Consider the following 13,734-nt stretch of genomic DNA (forward strand, 5'->3'; position numbering starts at 1 on the left):
AAGGCAGACGCCTAACCGCTGTGCCACCCAGGCGCCCCTGCTCATTGCTTTTTCTTACAGTGATTTTTAATGCCATATGCCACCTAAACCAATACTTTGTAAAGTCTCACTAAACATAAAGCCTCTTTTGAGGCTTGTCAACATATTAGTTCAGTAGTACGTATATAGATTTTGTAAGTAAAAATTCTCATATCAGGAGGTGTATTTAGTTTTTAACTGATTTGCAGGTGCAAACCAAAAAAAGGTTGAAGATACCATCCAAAACAATCCAGTCCCCATCTTTGTTTACCCTACAAACTTTAACACAGAGTAAGTATAAAATGCCCACATAATGCCAGTGACTTTTCCAAACTTAATAAATGTTCACTGAGCTCTAAATATATGTACCACACACTACTTTTGAAAAGAAAGAACTAGGGGCACCAGGGTGGCTCAGTCGGTTAAACGTCTGACTCCTGATTTCAGCTCAGTCGGGCTCTACACTGGGCATGGAGCCTGCTTAGAATTCTCTCTCTTTCCCTCTGCCCCTCCACCTGCTGGCTCTACTTCTCTATGAATGAATGAATAAAATGGATGAATGAATGAATGAATGAATGAATGAATGAAAAGAAAGAACTGGGTGTGAAATCTTTTTACTTTTTTAAGATTTTATTTATTTATTTAACAGACAGAGAGACAGCCAGCAAGAGAGGGGACACAAGCAGGGGGGTGGGAGAAGAAGAAGCAGGCTCCCAGCAAGGAGACTGACGTGGGGCTCGATCCCAGGACCCCGGGATCACGCCCTGAGCCGAAGGCAGACGCTTAACGACTGAGCCACCCAGGCACCCCTGGGTGTGAAGTCTAAAAGAAAATTATATATGCCACTACTCCAAACAACTGAGAACCAATGTTCCAACTATCCTTGCAAAAGGAGCATATGCCAAGAGCACAAAGCATTAGAAAACTGTCAAAAGAGACTGAAAAAATTTGGAAAGCTTCCAAAACCAAAAGGCAGAATTCCTAGAAGAAACAGAACCTGATCTAATCTTCCTTTTTACTAGTTTCATGGGGTTTTTTCCCCAATGAATCTTACTGTGGCTATTATTTCACACAGTGGTGCGTGCATACTTTTAAGGTATCCATGGTAAACATCACTGGGGATGGCGGATCAGATCACTGCAGATTTATGATGTGAAGTCTAACAATCTTTTCAATCACAGGGATTTTATTTTACCTACTGCAAATCATCACAAACTAACAACTGTCAATGATGAAGCCGATTGGATAAAATACAAGCCAAATAAATGTGGACAGAATAACAAATAGGCATAATAAATTAAAAATGTAAATCAAAACTCTCAAAAAATTTTAACCTTAAGTCTTGATTTCTACCAGCTGCATCTCAGGGCCCTCTCCTATCGCCCACAGGTGCCTGGTGTATAGGCAGGGTGGCACAGCACAGTGACACACGACTCTCACTATGGATCATATCAACGGCATGACATTCAGTTCCCTGCGTGATCAAATATCATGTGTTTGACACTGGGCAAGTCTCCTGAGCTCATTAAATTGTACTTGTCTTATCTGAAAATCATTAAAATAATAGTATGTGTCAGAGTGGATTAGTGTGGACTTTAAAAGGTATGTAGGATATAAAGCATTTACTGCCTAGGATGGAAAAGTATATATAATAACGTTGAGTATTGTTATAATCCAAATATGTTGCACCCAAAATATGTAAACCATTTATTTTAGACTCACGCACAAAGCAATTCCGATTAAACCTTTTACTATACAGAAGCAATTAATATTCTATTTCTATGCCATCACCTACTTGAGGAACCAATGTCAATCATTAACAGAGCCTGAAAATAAAGGTTGCATATTATAAGACAGTGTTAAAAAAAAAGTTAGAAAAGAAAACTAGACTTTGACTGTTTCTTTAATAATTAGAATAGACTGCCTTGCTGTTTGATGCATACCTCTACTAGCTCATTCTTGAATCACATTTATTTCTCCAAAATAAAATCATGAAAGACTGGGCTTTTAAAAAGACAAATATTTAGATAGGGCATTACGTTGGAATTAATTTTAATGTGGACAAGATTCTGCTAAGAAAACAAATAGCAACATAAATATGCAAGGGAATTCAGGAGACTAGCCAAATGTCGCAGACAGGTCAAATTTTTAACACGATCAATACAATAAAATGTAGCAAATAAATCAACTCAATTTATCGACATGGGAATTCTGGGTCGAACTCATTTCATCTGGATTTTAGTCAGAAACATAGATCTTTGAATTAGGTTAATAAGGGTTTGTAATGATCTGGTTTCTTTTTGCTTGCTCTGGGAATGAAGAAAATAGTGCAGCCTGCTGGCACAACTCAAGCCTTCTGGGGAATCTGCTTCACTAACCTTCAGGGAATTTAAGGATTTGTTGGGACAGATGTCTCTAAAACCTAAACTAAGAACCTCAATCAATTTCAAATTTAAGGAGAACTTTAATGTGAAATTTCATTAAAAAATGTTGCATTAGTAGCATTTTCTTTATTTTTTTTTTGACATTTAACTTTCCTTTCAAATCTGGTTATACAAAATCTACAATGATATGAAGACAAATTGCCAGATTGCATTCCCATTTTTAAAGTGTTTTTTGAAGATTCTACTCAGATTTTTATTTTGTTATGCACTGTCTTAAGTTTTTTACACAAATGTAAGAATTATATTTATAACAATAAAATGGAAAATAGCTCAATCTAATACCTCTTCATTATTGTTAAATACACACACATAGGCTCCACTTGGGGCTAAAATCATGTGAAATAAATCTTAAATTTATTATAACCATATTAATAATTATTATTTTTTAAATTTTATTCATTAACATTCCTGGATTGCCTACTACAAGACAGGAAAGTTCTACATGCTTTATATGTGTTAACTAATTTTCACAGTAACTGTGTGAGGCAGGTATTACTATTACCTTTATTTTACAGACCAAGAGAGTAAACCACAGAGAGATTATATGACTGCCAATATCACCCAGCTAGAAAATGGCAGAGCTGGGATTCAAATCCAGGCAGTGGCACTACAGAATGCAATCTCGTAACCATCACACTCTACTACTCCCCTCTGTACAACCGTGTGTAGAGCGATCACACATGTACGCCTTGTCATTACTTAAAGGGGCAAAAAACAAGTTCCACACAGAAGTATATAGGAATGAAACGTCGTATCTCTACTTTATCTTAAAATATTTAAGCTCTAAATAATAGATGAAGCAATTATAGAGATATTATACTATTCTGTCTTCTATATATTTAAGATATTTTTCCACTGGTAAAAAGTTAAAAAAAAATCTTACATGGAAAGGTACTCATTTTAATGCTATCACCTCTTTGGAAATGAAATTCAACAACTATTATTCATTCTACTTTTGTGCAGAATCAGACAGAACTTAAGTTTGATGGAGTAAATACAATAAGCCTGATATCATGTGTCATCACAGAGATTCATAATAATTTAGCTTATCAGATCTGCCCAGACTTGGAACCCAAAATCCTGATTCTTATGGTACTTATAGTCATTGAAAACAAATATTCTAACTCGGCTTATTCCCCAATGTGAATCAGTTTTAGATGTGGGGAAAACCACATTGTCTGTTTTGACATTACTCTTAGTCCTCACGACTATTTCAGGGACAAGAGAGGGAGGGGAAGATGAAAAAAGATAAGAAAACAGTGTCTATAGTCAAGGTCAGCTTTGCCATTCCCCTCTTAACTTGTTTTCACCCAACCTTGAAACAAAACATTTTCATTTCTATCATGCTTGCCAGAGATTTCCTAGTTACTCAGCAAATAGAGCACCACTTTAAGAAGTAAACACGTCCTGGACACCTGCGTGGCTCAGTTGTTAAGCGTTTGCCTTCAGCTCAGGTCATGATCCCAGGGTCCTGGGATCAAGTCCCACATTGGGCTCCCTGCTCAGCGGGGAGCCTACTTCTTCCTCTCCCTCTGCCTCTCTGCCCCACTTGTGCTCTCTCTCTCTCACTCTGTCTCAAATAAATAAATAAATAAATAAATAAATAAATAAATCTTTAAAAAACAGGAAACATGTCCTTACAAATGCTATCTAAGTAATATGGGGATTAAAACACATAAACACCTACCCAATTTAACAGGCATTACTCAACCATTACTCCAAACTACTACAAATACTAGAGAGAAACTGAATAAGATCCTTATCTCAAGTTGCTAAAAATTTAATAGATTATCCCTGTATACAAATACTATAGTGTAAAGTCTTATACCATAAAACCAGATAGGTCTAACTGCTTGTTTAGAACATCCAGAGGAAGGAAATACCAATTGCTACCTAGAAAAACCAAGGAACGTTTCCAGAGAAAGTAGTACTTGATTTGGTTTTTAAAGAATACTTAGTATCTGTTTAGAAAAATTGTAGGACATAATCACGTAATTAGAGGAGAGACTATATTAACATTCGTCAGCATACTGGACACAGGAATGATTGTCTTAAGTTTCCAGTAAGGCTATGTGCCTTGCATTCTTCATGGAACTGTGGCTCACCAAATAATTTAGCCTAGTTCCACCTGCACCTTTAAGTTTCAATTGGAAAATTTGTTTAAATAACTATAGTCGTAACTTTTTATCATATACACAATCCAAAGGGACATTAATTTTACCCTTTATTTCAGCAACTGCTTCACTAAATCAGGCTGTCACTGAGGATTTATTTTTATACCCATAAGGTGAATATAAATACCACTGATCTAAGTATAGGAGTACAGAAATTATAAAATGCCCCTGAGGAATTGTCTCGTATCACAGCCCTTGTAAAGCTTATAACCCAATAGCTTCCCACAAACTGACTAATTTCAGATGCAGCTAACTGAAAGGTTATATTCCAAAGGAATTATTGATCACCTTTGAATGCTTGTTTTACCTTTAAGTGAGGCCATGTGTCATCATTATAATGAACCAAATCAATAGACTACACTTGACTATATTGTATATTCAAATCTTAAGTGGTGATAGACCGGCATGATAAACACGGAAGAATAATAGGAAACTGGAGATTCCACATTTAATCTGGAATCCAACAAATACTAAATTTTTATGGCCTTCTTTGTATGATTTAATTCTATTATGAAAGCTACTCCTTCTTCATTTCCAGCTACTCATATTCTCCACTCCCCACCCCTGCCCACATCTTCCCTTAAATGTTGGCATGCTAAGGATTCTATCCTGTACATTTTTGTTTTATTTTTTATGTTCTGTAGCTAGGTGAAACAGGCTGAGAGTGAAACAACAGAGAGTAAGGGGACTGTGGCAAACTGGACAATGTATCACATCCAAAATCACTCAGACTCATTTTGATTTTAACACTGTGCCGGGACACCAACGTGTATCTGTAATCGAACCTGGCTTTGCTATACCTGGAGCTTCATACTTGCTGGGGAAATTTCCACCACCTGTTTGCAAAGTCCACTCATAAGCTAAGCATAGAAGTATTCTAGGCCAAATGCAGTTTTTAGCTGCTTACTAGAAATCTCCTCTTGGATATTCTTGAGTGAGTTTTCAGTATAAATGTTCCTGTCTTTTGAGAATCTTGGCTAAATCCTTTAAAAAACTTGGCTAAAAAAAAAATCCCTATATCCAGTGTCCTAGCTAATGTTAACATATTCTCTCCTCTAATGAAAGAAACACTGTAGCCTTTCAAATCTACAATTATATACAGATTTCTTAGCACACCTGAATGCTTTCTTCCATCAAACCTTTGTTTATTATCTCTAATCCATATGCTTTGATTTGATCGTTGGAAACACGATTTATGATTTACCTCACTGCATATTGTCCTCCTCCATATGTTATCTTTTCTCCCATAACTTTTTTAACCTTTTTGACATTCTGGGAGTATTTCCTGTCTCTTCTGTGTATCACTGATAGATAATTTGCACTGTCAAATTTGTTAGTTCTTCCAATGGAATTGTTATTTTAGCAGTATCGATTCTGATGATTTTATTTCAGTCTATTTGTCACACAGATCACTGGTTCTTTCTTTGGAGATGCTAAGCATACATTTAATTTTGTTTTCTGTGAAGTGCCTGAAATAATCCCTCAAAGGAGAAATGTCTTTAATCTGGGTCTTTAATACTTCAGTATTTCTACTGTACTGTTATTGATCTTTTCATGCATCCCTCCACTGACTGGTTTCTATTTGATTAGTATTAAATGAAGAAAGACCTTTCTTTTCTCAGGGTTAGGAAATAGTAAAATGGTACACATTCCTTTCCCAGCATTATTCTTGCTTCTGTCATATTTGTAACTTGAAGGCTAAAGAATGATATAGAATGTACAGTATGGTTTCTGGTCAACAACAGGCATTGGCAAAGGACAAGTAATTTTCTTCAGGGTCTTTTACTCCAATCCTTCAGATTACGGAATCTCACGCAAGTCTGGGCTGAAATTGGTGGTGAAAGGGTATCCTTAAAAACGAGACGATGTGTGGAGCACAGAGATGGGAGACAGATAATTATGACTCTGGCATTCTCCCGCCAGTTCATATTTGTGTCAAGCTAAGCTTCTGTTGGAACTTTGATTCACTGACTTATTGGGAAAAAAACAAAAAACCTCACTGATTACAATGTGCTGGTTACTGTAAGAACTAAGTCACCTGCTGTGAGTACCCAAAAGCTGCCCTCCAGGAAGTTCTACTCTAGGAAAGGACCCCAAGAGAATACTTTACAAAAGACTGGTCACGCCTCCAAGAAGGAACTGCCATTTCTTTACAAAATTCATGATGGTTTAGAAAAGACCTAGTAAACTTTCATCAGTGTCTTAAATATCAAGTAAAGGCAATAATAACTGATTTGAAGATCTTGGCAATGGAAAAAGAATTAGGGATATAGTACTTTAGAAATATTTACATAATAATAATGTATAATATTATTAAAAGTATATGAATAATTTAGAAGCATAAAATAAAATGTGAGACCATTTCAATAGCCCTTAAATAAATATTTGAGAATAATGTCTAAAATCATACAATCGTCATGGACATGGAAATGAAATGATTGATGTAAGAGAGAGAGAAAATGGAGAAAATGACCATTATCCCATGAGGCATGACGATGGAAAAATGAATCCTCTCCTGCCAATGCAGAAATGGGAAAAAAGTTAAAAATCATAACCACAGGTTCTGGACTGACAATCTTTTAGTCTCCTTCAGGAGGTATAACATTTAAAACAGAAACTTTATTTAGCTCTCAAATATTTATATTACCATTCAAACAATGAGGACAAGTTTATTAATTGAAAATGTTGCCTCAATATTTACTATTCCAATTAGTTCCTTTGTTCATTAGATATTAGCGCTAATGTGTGAGATAAAAGTCCCATTCCATAATTTCCAATCACCATTTTTTAATAACGGATGTGACTTTATGGGTTTGAGCAATAAAAATACTGTACACAGTTAAATCAGTATATAAAAAATCCAGGACAAAGAACAGTGACAGCAAGTCAATCTGAATCAAAACAATGAGAGGCATTATGATTTGTGAACATTTCCTACGTAAAATATCAAACACTACATGTGTAAGTTGTAAGTATAGGAGCCAGTTAAATCCAGTAAGGTTTATAAATTTTACCATCCATGGAAGTCCAACTTCATCAGATAAGCAACAAACTCCAAAAAAAAAAAAAAAAAAGTGTGACTACTGAAAACCCTAAGGTAGACTATCAAAGTGCAACATTTACTGACATTTCTTAAATTTCATTGTAAGATAATAAATACTTCCATTGCAGAAAATAATTTTATTGTAGTGATCAAAACACATGCATTAGGGGAGACTGAAAAATACTCAATACAGCATATAGTTTTATATACATTTTACTTTAAAAAAGAATTTTTTCCTCAATTCCAAGTTGAAGGATTTGACTATATTTAAATGATAGAGTCCACTCAGATAAGTGAGTAGAATTCCAGAATTAACTTCAGTATGTCAAGAAGAGCAAATGGATGATGTGTTCATAAGCTGCCAATTATTTTGCAATTAGTATTCTCTCTGTTCTCTCTTTACTAACAGAACCCTCTATTTTGTTTGGGCACATGCCTATGTTGGGGGGAGGATTATATTCCACTTCCTGATGCAAATCGGCAAGGCTGGGCACTAAGCTGTGGACAATGGAGGCAGATAAAAGTGATGTGTTCGATTTCCAAACACACCCTTAAAGGCAAAGGGCATATCCTTCCTCTACTGCCACTTGCCTCCTTCCTGTTCTCTAGAATGCAAAAATCACTGTGGATGTTGGAGCACCAATCTTGGATCACAACATGAAAAAGCTATACTAAGGAGGGGAGAAAATTTGAGAGAAGGACCCCGGGGGCTAGAAGATCGAGACTCGCCACATTAGGCCTTATATCCAGACTGTTTACATGAGACGGGAAGAAACTTTTTTCTTCTTGTAGCCACTTTCACTTTTGGTCTCTCTTTTAGAGCCAAACCAATACACCAACCATTAAACGTGGTTCATTTTTATTCAACATCTAAGGGTTTACAAGAGCGACAGTATTATACCTAAAGCACTTTAAATTCCCAATAAGAAGTTTTAGTGAAATATAAATTACCTTCTAGTTCTTAATAAGTTCTCAAAAATTTACATGAAATAGTACAATTTTGCAGCAAACTTGATCGTGCTACCAGGATCCCAAGAATATTCTGAACTGCAATGAAATGTGTGGGTCACCTCATCACCTGTAGCACGTCTTATATGAGAGGCAAACAGCTACAATTTTAATAAGCTCTAATGCCCTATGAGTGAGTACCATTTTAAGGGTGGAATGAAACGTGAATCAAAGTCTCTTGATTCCTACCCTAGCCCTCTTCCTACTATACAATATTCTTCCAAGTTATTCCGGCACTGTTATTATTTATATGTAAAGAAGTGAAAATAGTTTCTCAAAATCCTGAGCATCATTTTATTTTCTGGGCATCATTTTTAAGTTTTAAATTTTAAAGTTGATATTTTGCTTTTTATAGAGTCTTTTTAACTTGCTGAAGCTCATCTCTTGGCCTAAGACAATGAATCTCTTTTATAGGCATATTTATAACCTATGGTAATAATATAAACTTTTGGGGATCGGAGAAGGCAAAGTTCACTAGGTTCACTCGTATTAATCCTTTTCTCTTCTATACAGAGTTTTACATGAATATACGAATAAACATCTGTGCAGGCAAATTATGAACCTAAGTACACCCCATGCATATTTTTCCATTTATAACGGACATTTTGCTAACTTTGCAGCATAGTGATTGAATACTATGAATTTTATTGCTGCACTATTCAATTACACCCCTGAATACTAACTGGGGTGAAACTCAACTAAAAAGTTATGTCTACATCTGTGCCTGTGATTATTATCGTGAACAAAGAAAACTTGCAATTTCTATGCAAAATAAAAGAACTTTCTAATTAAGAAACAAGCTTAAGTAAATAAAACTTTTATGTGACATCAAAAATAAGGCTTCTTTAATTAGTTTAGAGGAAAGAAAAACATATTTGCAGTATTGGTATCATCTTTAGGCAACACTCAATTGGCAGATTGGATTAAGCATGTCGATCCATCCACTTTATTTATTATGAAATCTTCGTAATAGTTTTACAAACTAACTGTTTTTAAAAAGCTGTAACTGGTGTACCACCAGGAAGGATGATAAAGTTTTTGCATGTATATTTTAAATGATCACATAACTTTTAAATATCAAATACTAATCCTAACAGTGAAACAAAACGTCTGTCTAAAAATAATGTTCATTCCAATACCAATCAATAAACAATTTTTTAAGATTTATTTATTTATTTTGAGAGATAGAGAAAGCCAGTGTGAGCAGGGAGGGAAGGGCAAAGGGAGAGGGAGAGGAGAATCTCAAGTAGACACCCCAATGAGCATGGAGCCCAATGCTGGGTTTCATCATCTCAAGACCTGAGCCATCAAGATCATGACCTGAGCTGAAATCAAAGGTCAGACACTTAACCGACTGAGCCATTCAGGCGCCCCACCAATCAATAAACTACTAAAACATTTTGTGTTAGCTGTCAGTTTGTCCTTAATAAACTTCTTACCTGATTAAAATGACATACATAATTATCATAAATGGATAATTATTATTATAAAAGCACTAGCAAAACACCTATGGCTAGTAAAGAATACGCTTTTTAAAACAATCTTAGTACTTCCTTTATTTAATGGAGAAAACATAATCTCCTTGCTTCATAGTGTCATTGTAGGAATTAAGTAAAAGAGTTTGTGTAGCGTGGTTAGCCGTGTGCAGGCAAAACTGGTGCTCAATAAACTACGACATTCAGCAGTAGTGATGGTGCAATTTGGAAAGATGGGGCATTTCAAGTAGCTGTGAAGTACGTGGAAGAAAGTAGTATATAGATATATTTTTTGATTCAGATAAAAAAGTGTGAATAACTTTTTTATAAATACCAATAATATAGAAAACAATATATATGTAAATAAAACAGAAATAATATGAAATAATATTAAAAAATAAAATAATTTTTTTTTATATTTGTTCAACTTATTCACTGATCTACCATCCCAAGCTCTTGGAAGAACACTGAAAACACAAGAAGCCCTCAACAAACACTTCTGGATAAATAAATGTGTAAATAAATATTTTTTCCTGATTAAAAAAAGTCACAGATATGAGAATTTAAAAGCACTTAAGTGTAAAATTTTGTTTTATAATTTTGCAAATGCTTCCACCATTACTAAGTAATTAAAATGTCTTCCCAAAGCTGTCCAAAGGTAGCAACATTAGAAGTAACATATTGGTGCTAAAATAATCCATGTTTGAAAATCATCTGAATATGTACATTACAGCCATTTGTTTAAAAAGGCAGACTGAACACTCACTATGCTTCAAAGATTGGCTGGGCAAGGCCAGCTGTTGCACAGTTTCCAGGGTGTCGCTCACACTGTAGGGGAAATAAGTGGTTCCCCCTGGTGTGTCCAGTTCCGGCCAGAGGAGAACTGGCCTAATAACCCGTGTGACAAGAGTCAGGTGACGGAGATGGATGGGTCTACCACATGGCTAATGGTGTGCAAGATATCCGAGTCAGTGCAGTGGACTGAGGTCTGGACAGGGGGCAGTGAGAATTTAGATCCAGAGAAAAATCTGGTGTTTCTACCCAGGAAGATGCCAATGATAATTTGTTAAAGATCACATAAGCCCAAAAATTCATCATTACCTTGTTAGGTCAAACCAGTAATTCTGCTTATGCTATAGAACAATTTCTGATAAACTCAACCTGCTAGGCCAGCGTGTTCTGTAAAGCCAGTCATCCTAGCATTATTCAGTTTATCTTGAAATTTAATGTAAAACTTTTAATACTCACATCAAGATCATCCTTTGCATTGTAGTAGACAACTTCATTGCTCTATAAAAAAAGAAGAGAAGAGTGTTTTATTGATTTGAGTAAAAATGTAAAAATATACTGAATCAAGCACTGAACACATTTTATGCATATTTTAAATAATAAACCCTTTGTGATATTCCTCTCATAAAATACTCCATGAAGATCCATAAAGATTAGCCAATATTTTCTAAAAAGATATTAAAACACTGTATCAGTGATATTGAAAAGTATATCTTGCCTTGAGGAAAAACTATCTCAGTACAGGTCTAAGAATGATTTGTCAAGAAAAAATAGAGAATGCATGATGCAAAGAAGTTCTACACATACACACTCACAACACACACACACACACACAAATCATGAAATTATAAACAACTCAAGAAAAATGTAAGAATGTGACTTGTTAATACTTTGCTGAAAAATTGACTTCTAAAATATATATCACATCTTGAAATTAGTAAGGAAAGGTGTATCTGGCCAGGATTGGCAGAATTTTTTCATGAGATTCAGGAAACGGATCAAGAATAATTGAATTTAGACAGCAAAAAAATCAGATTATCTAACGCACTAATATTATCATATTCTACCAAAGTGGTGAATGAGCATTGGCTCTTCAAGAATAAATGTATTCAGACATTTCTGCTGGCCATCACTGTTGCTGAAATATGCCATAACTATAAATTATGGATATAAATTGTATTACAGAATGAAAATGGAAAGGAAAGAATGAACAAAATGATTGTCAAGGAATTTAAAAATTTTATCCCTTGAGGCTTCAAGACTATTTTATGCAGTGTTAAAATAATCCACTTATACTGATTTCCTTTTCCTTTCTTCTGCACTGATTGAAAATCTAATCCCTCTTCCATGTCTTTAGTTGTAACTGGAGCCCTATGTAAAAATGCATTTTTCTCTGCCTCCTTAACACGGAAAACATGGGTACTCTGAAATTTTATTAAAAGAAAACACAATATACATTTTTTAAAAAGAAAATTACTCAAAAAAATTCAATAAATTAGTGCTTCTTAAAATAGATACCACCTCCACCAGTTAGAAATCACTACTTCTTCAAGACATTCTAGGGTCCTATGACTTTAGAATAAACAATGAAGTTAAAATCATCTCTTTTAGGCTTCTGAGTCTCAGTATATGAATGTACATTATACACCTTCAAGAATAAAACAGATCTTGTGTTTCTCAAACTTATTTGCTGCCGAATCTGCCTCCCTTTTTTAATTGGAGAAATATATCATTAGCCTGAAGCTCTATAAAGGATAGATCGCTCTGAAGACCAAACTAAAACCATATTAATAAATAATAGAACACACAATTCATAATAGTGAATGAAACCATGACTTTGAATTTATTTCATTTAGAATCAACAGCTCTAAAAATTACCATTTAATTAATTCTTATAAAAAAGTAAGTAGCTAAAGAATTTTAACATGCATAAAAGTTCTAGTTCCTGAAGCAATTCCAACAGCATTAATTTTGTAACAAAGTTAAAATACAAGATCAGAATTCATCACATACACAAAACAAAAGAATCTTCTGAATCCACCAGAGCCCCAAATCTAATTACTAGTTTATTGATCCCTCTTGCAACTCTGTAATTTATACTTAGGAGACAATTTTCAACTTAGAATGTGGATTCCATCAAAAGATAAAATATTGAATAAGTTTATCTTCATTTTCACTTGTTCCTTATATTTACAGAATCGAAATTTAGAAAACAAGATGAAACTGCATGAAATTTTAAGTGATTCAACATCATTATTTTCAACATTCATTAAACATCTACATGCATACATTGCTGTGCCAAGAGAGACACAAAGTAAGTTAAATGCAACTATCCCTATCCTTTAGATAAAATAACAGACACAGATCAATTATATAAAACAACTAATATGTTTAGACTTGCATTTGGCCCATGGTACTAGAGCTAATGGACTAAACTGTTTAATTTTTTTTCTTATATGTGACACAGGGTCACATATAGCAAATAAAAATAAGAATTCAATTAAACCTAAAATTAAGAGGATCGCCTACAGTGTCAAAAGAGTATAAAGCAAGATAAAGAAATGCTAGTTTTAACTCAAACTAAGTGTTTTGATTCTATTACAACAAAGTGTGCCTGAAATAAGAGTAAAAATAAAAATGAAGAAAATCTAAGTTTGAGAACTTTTCAAATGTTTTTCCTTTTGTTACTGCACTATCTTTTTATGCAAAATACTATTACTTTTCTTCTAGAAAGTCTATATTGCTTCTAAAACTTATTGCAAATGTGTATTGCAAAGTTTATT

General features: G+C 34.4%; 1 protein-coding gene across 6 annotated transcripts in view; it reads right to left on the minus strand.

Moving 5' to 3' along the window:
* CACNA2D1 (calcium voltage-gated channel auxiliary subunit alpha2delta 1) overlaps positions 1-13,734 on the minus strand; it is a 484,461-nt gene that overhangs the window by 180,291 nt on the left and 290,436 nt on the right. For all 6 annotated transcript variants that reach the window (XM_011223063.3, XM_019798051.2, XM_011223062.3 and 3 more), the window contains exon 5: positions 11,411-11,452. In XM_011223063.3, coding sequence (XP_011221365.1) covers positions 11,411-11,452 — 42 coding nt within the window. The remainder of the gene's footprint in view (positions 1-11,410; positions 11,453-13,734) is intronic.

Source organism: Ailuropoda melanoleuca, chromosome 1, assembly GCF_002007445.2.
Source record: "Ailuropoda melanoleuca isolate Jingjing chromosome 1, ASM200744v2, whole genome shotgun sequence".
Taxonomy (NCBI): Eukaryota; Metazoa; Chordata; class Mammalia; order Carnivora; family Ursidae; genus Ailuropoda; species Ailuropoda melanoleuca.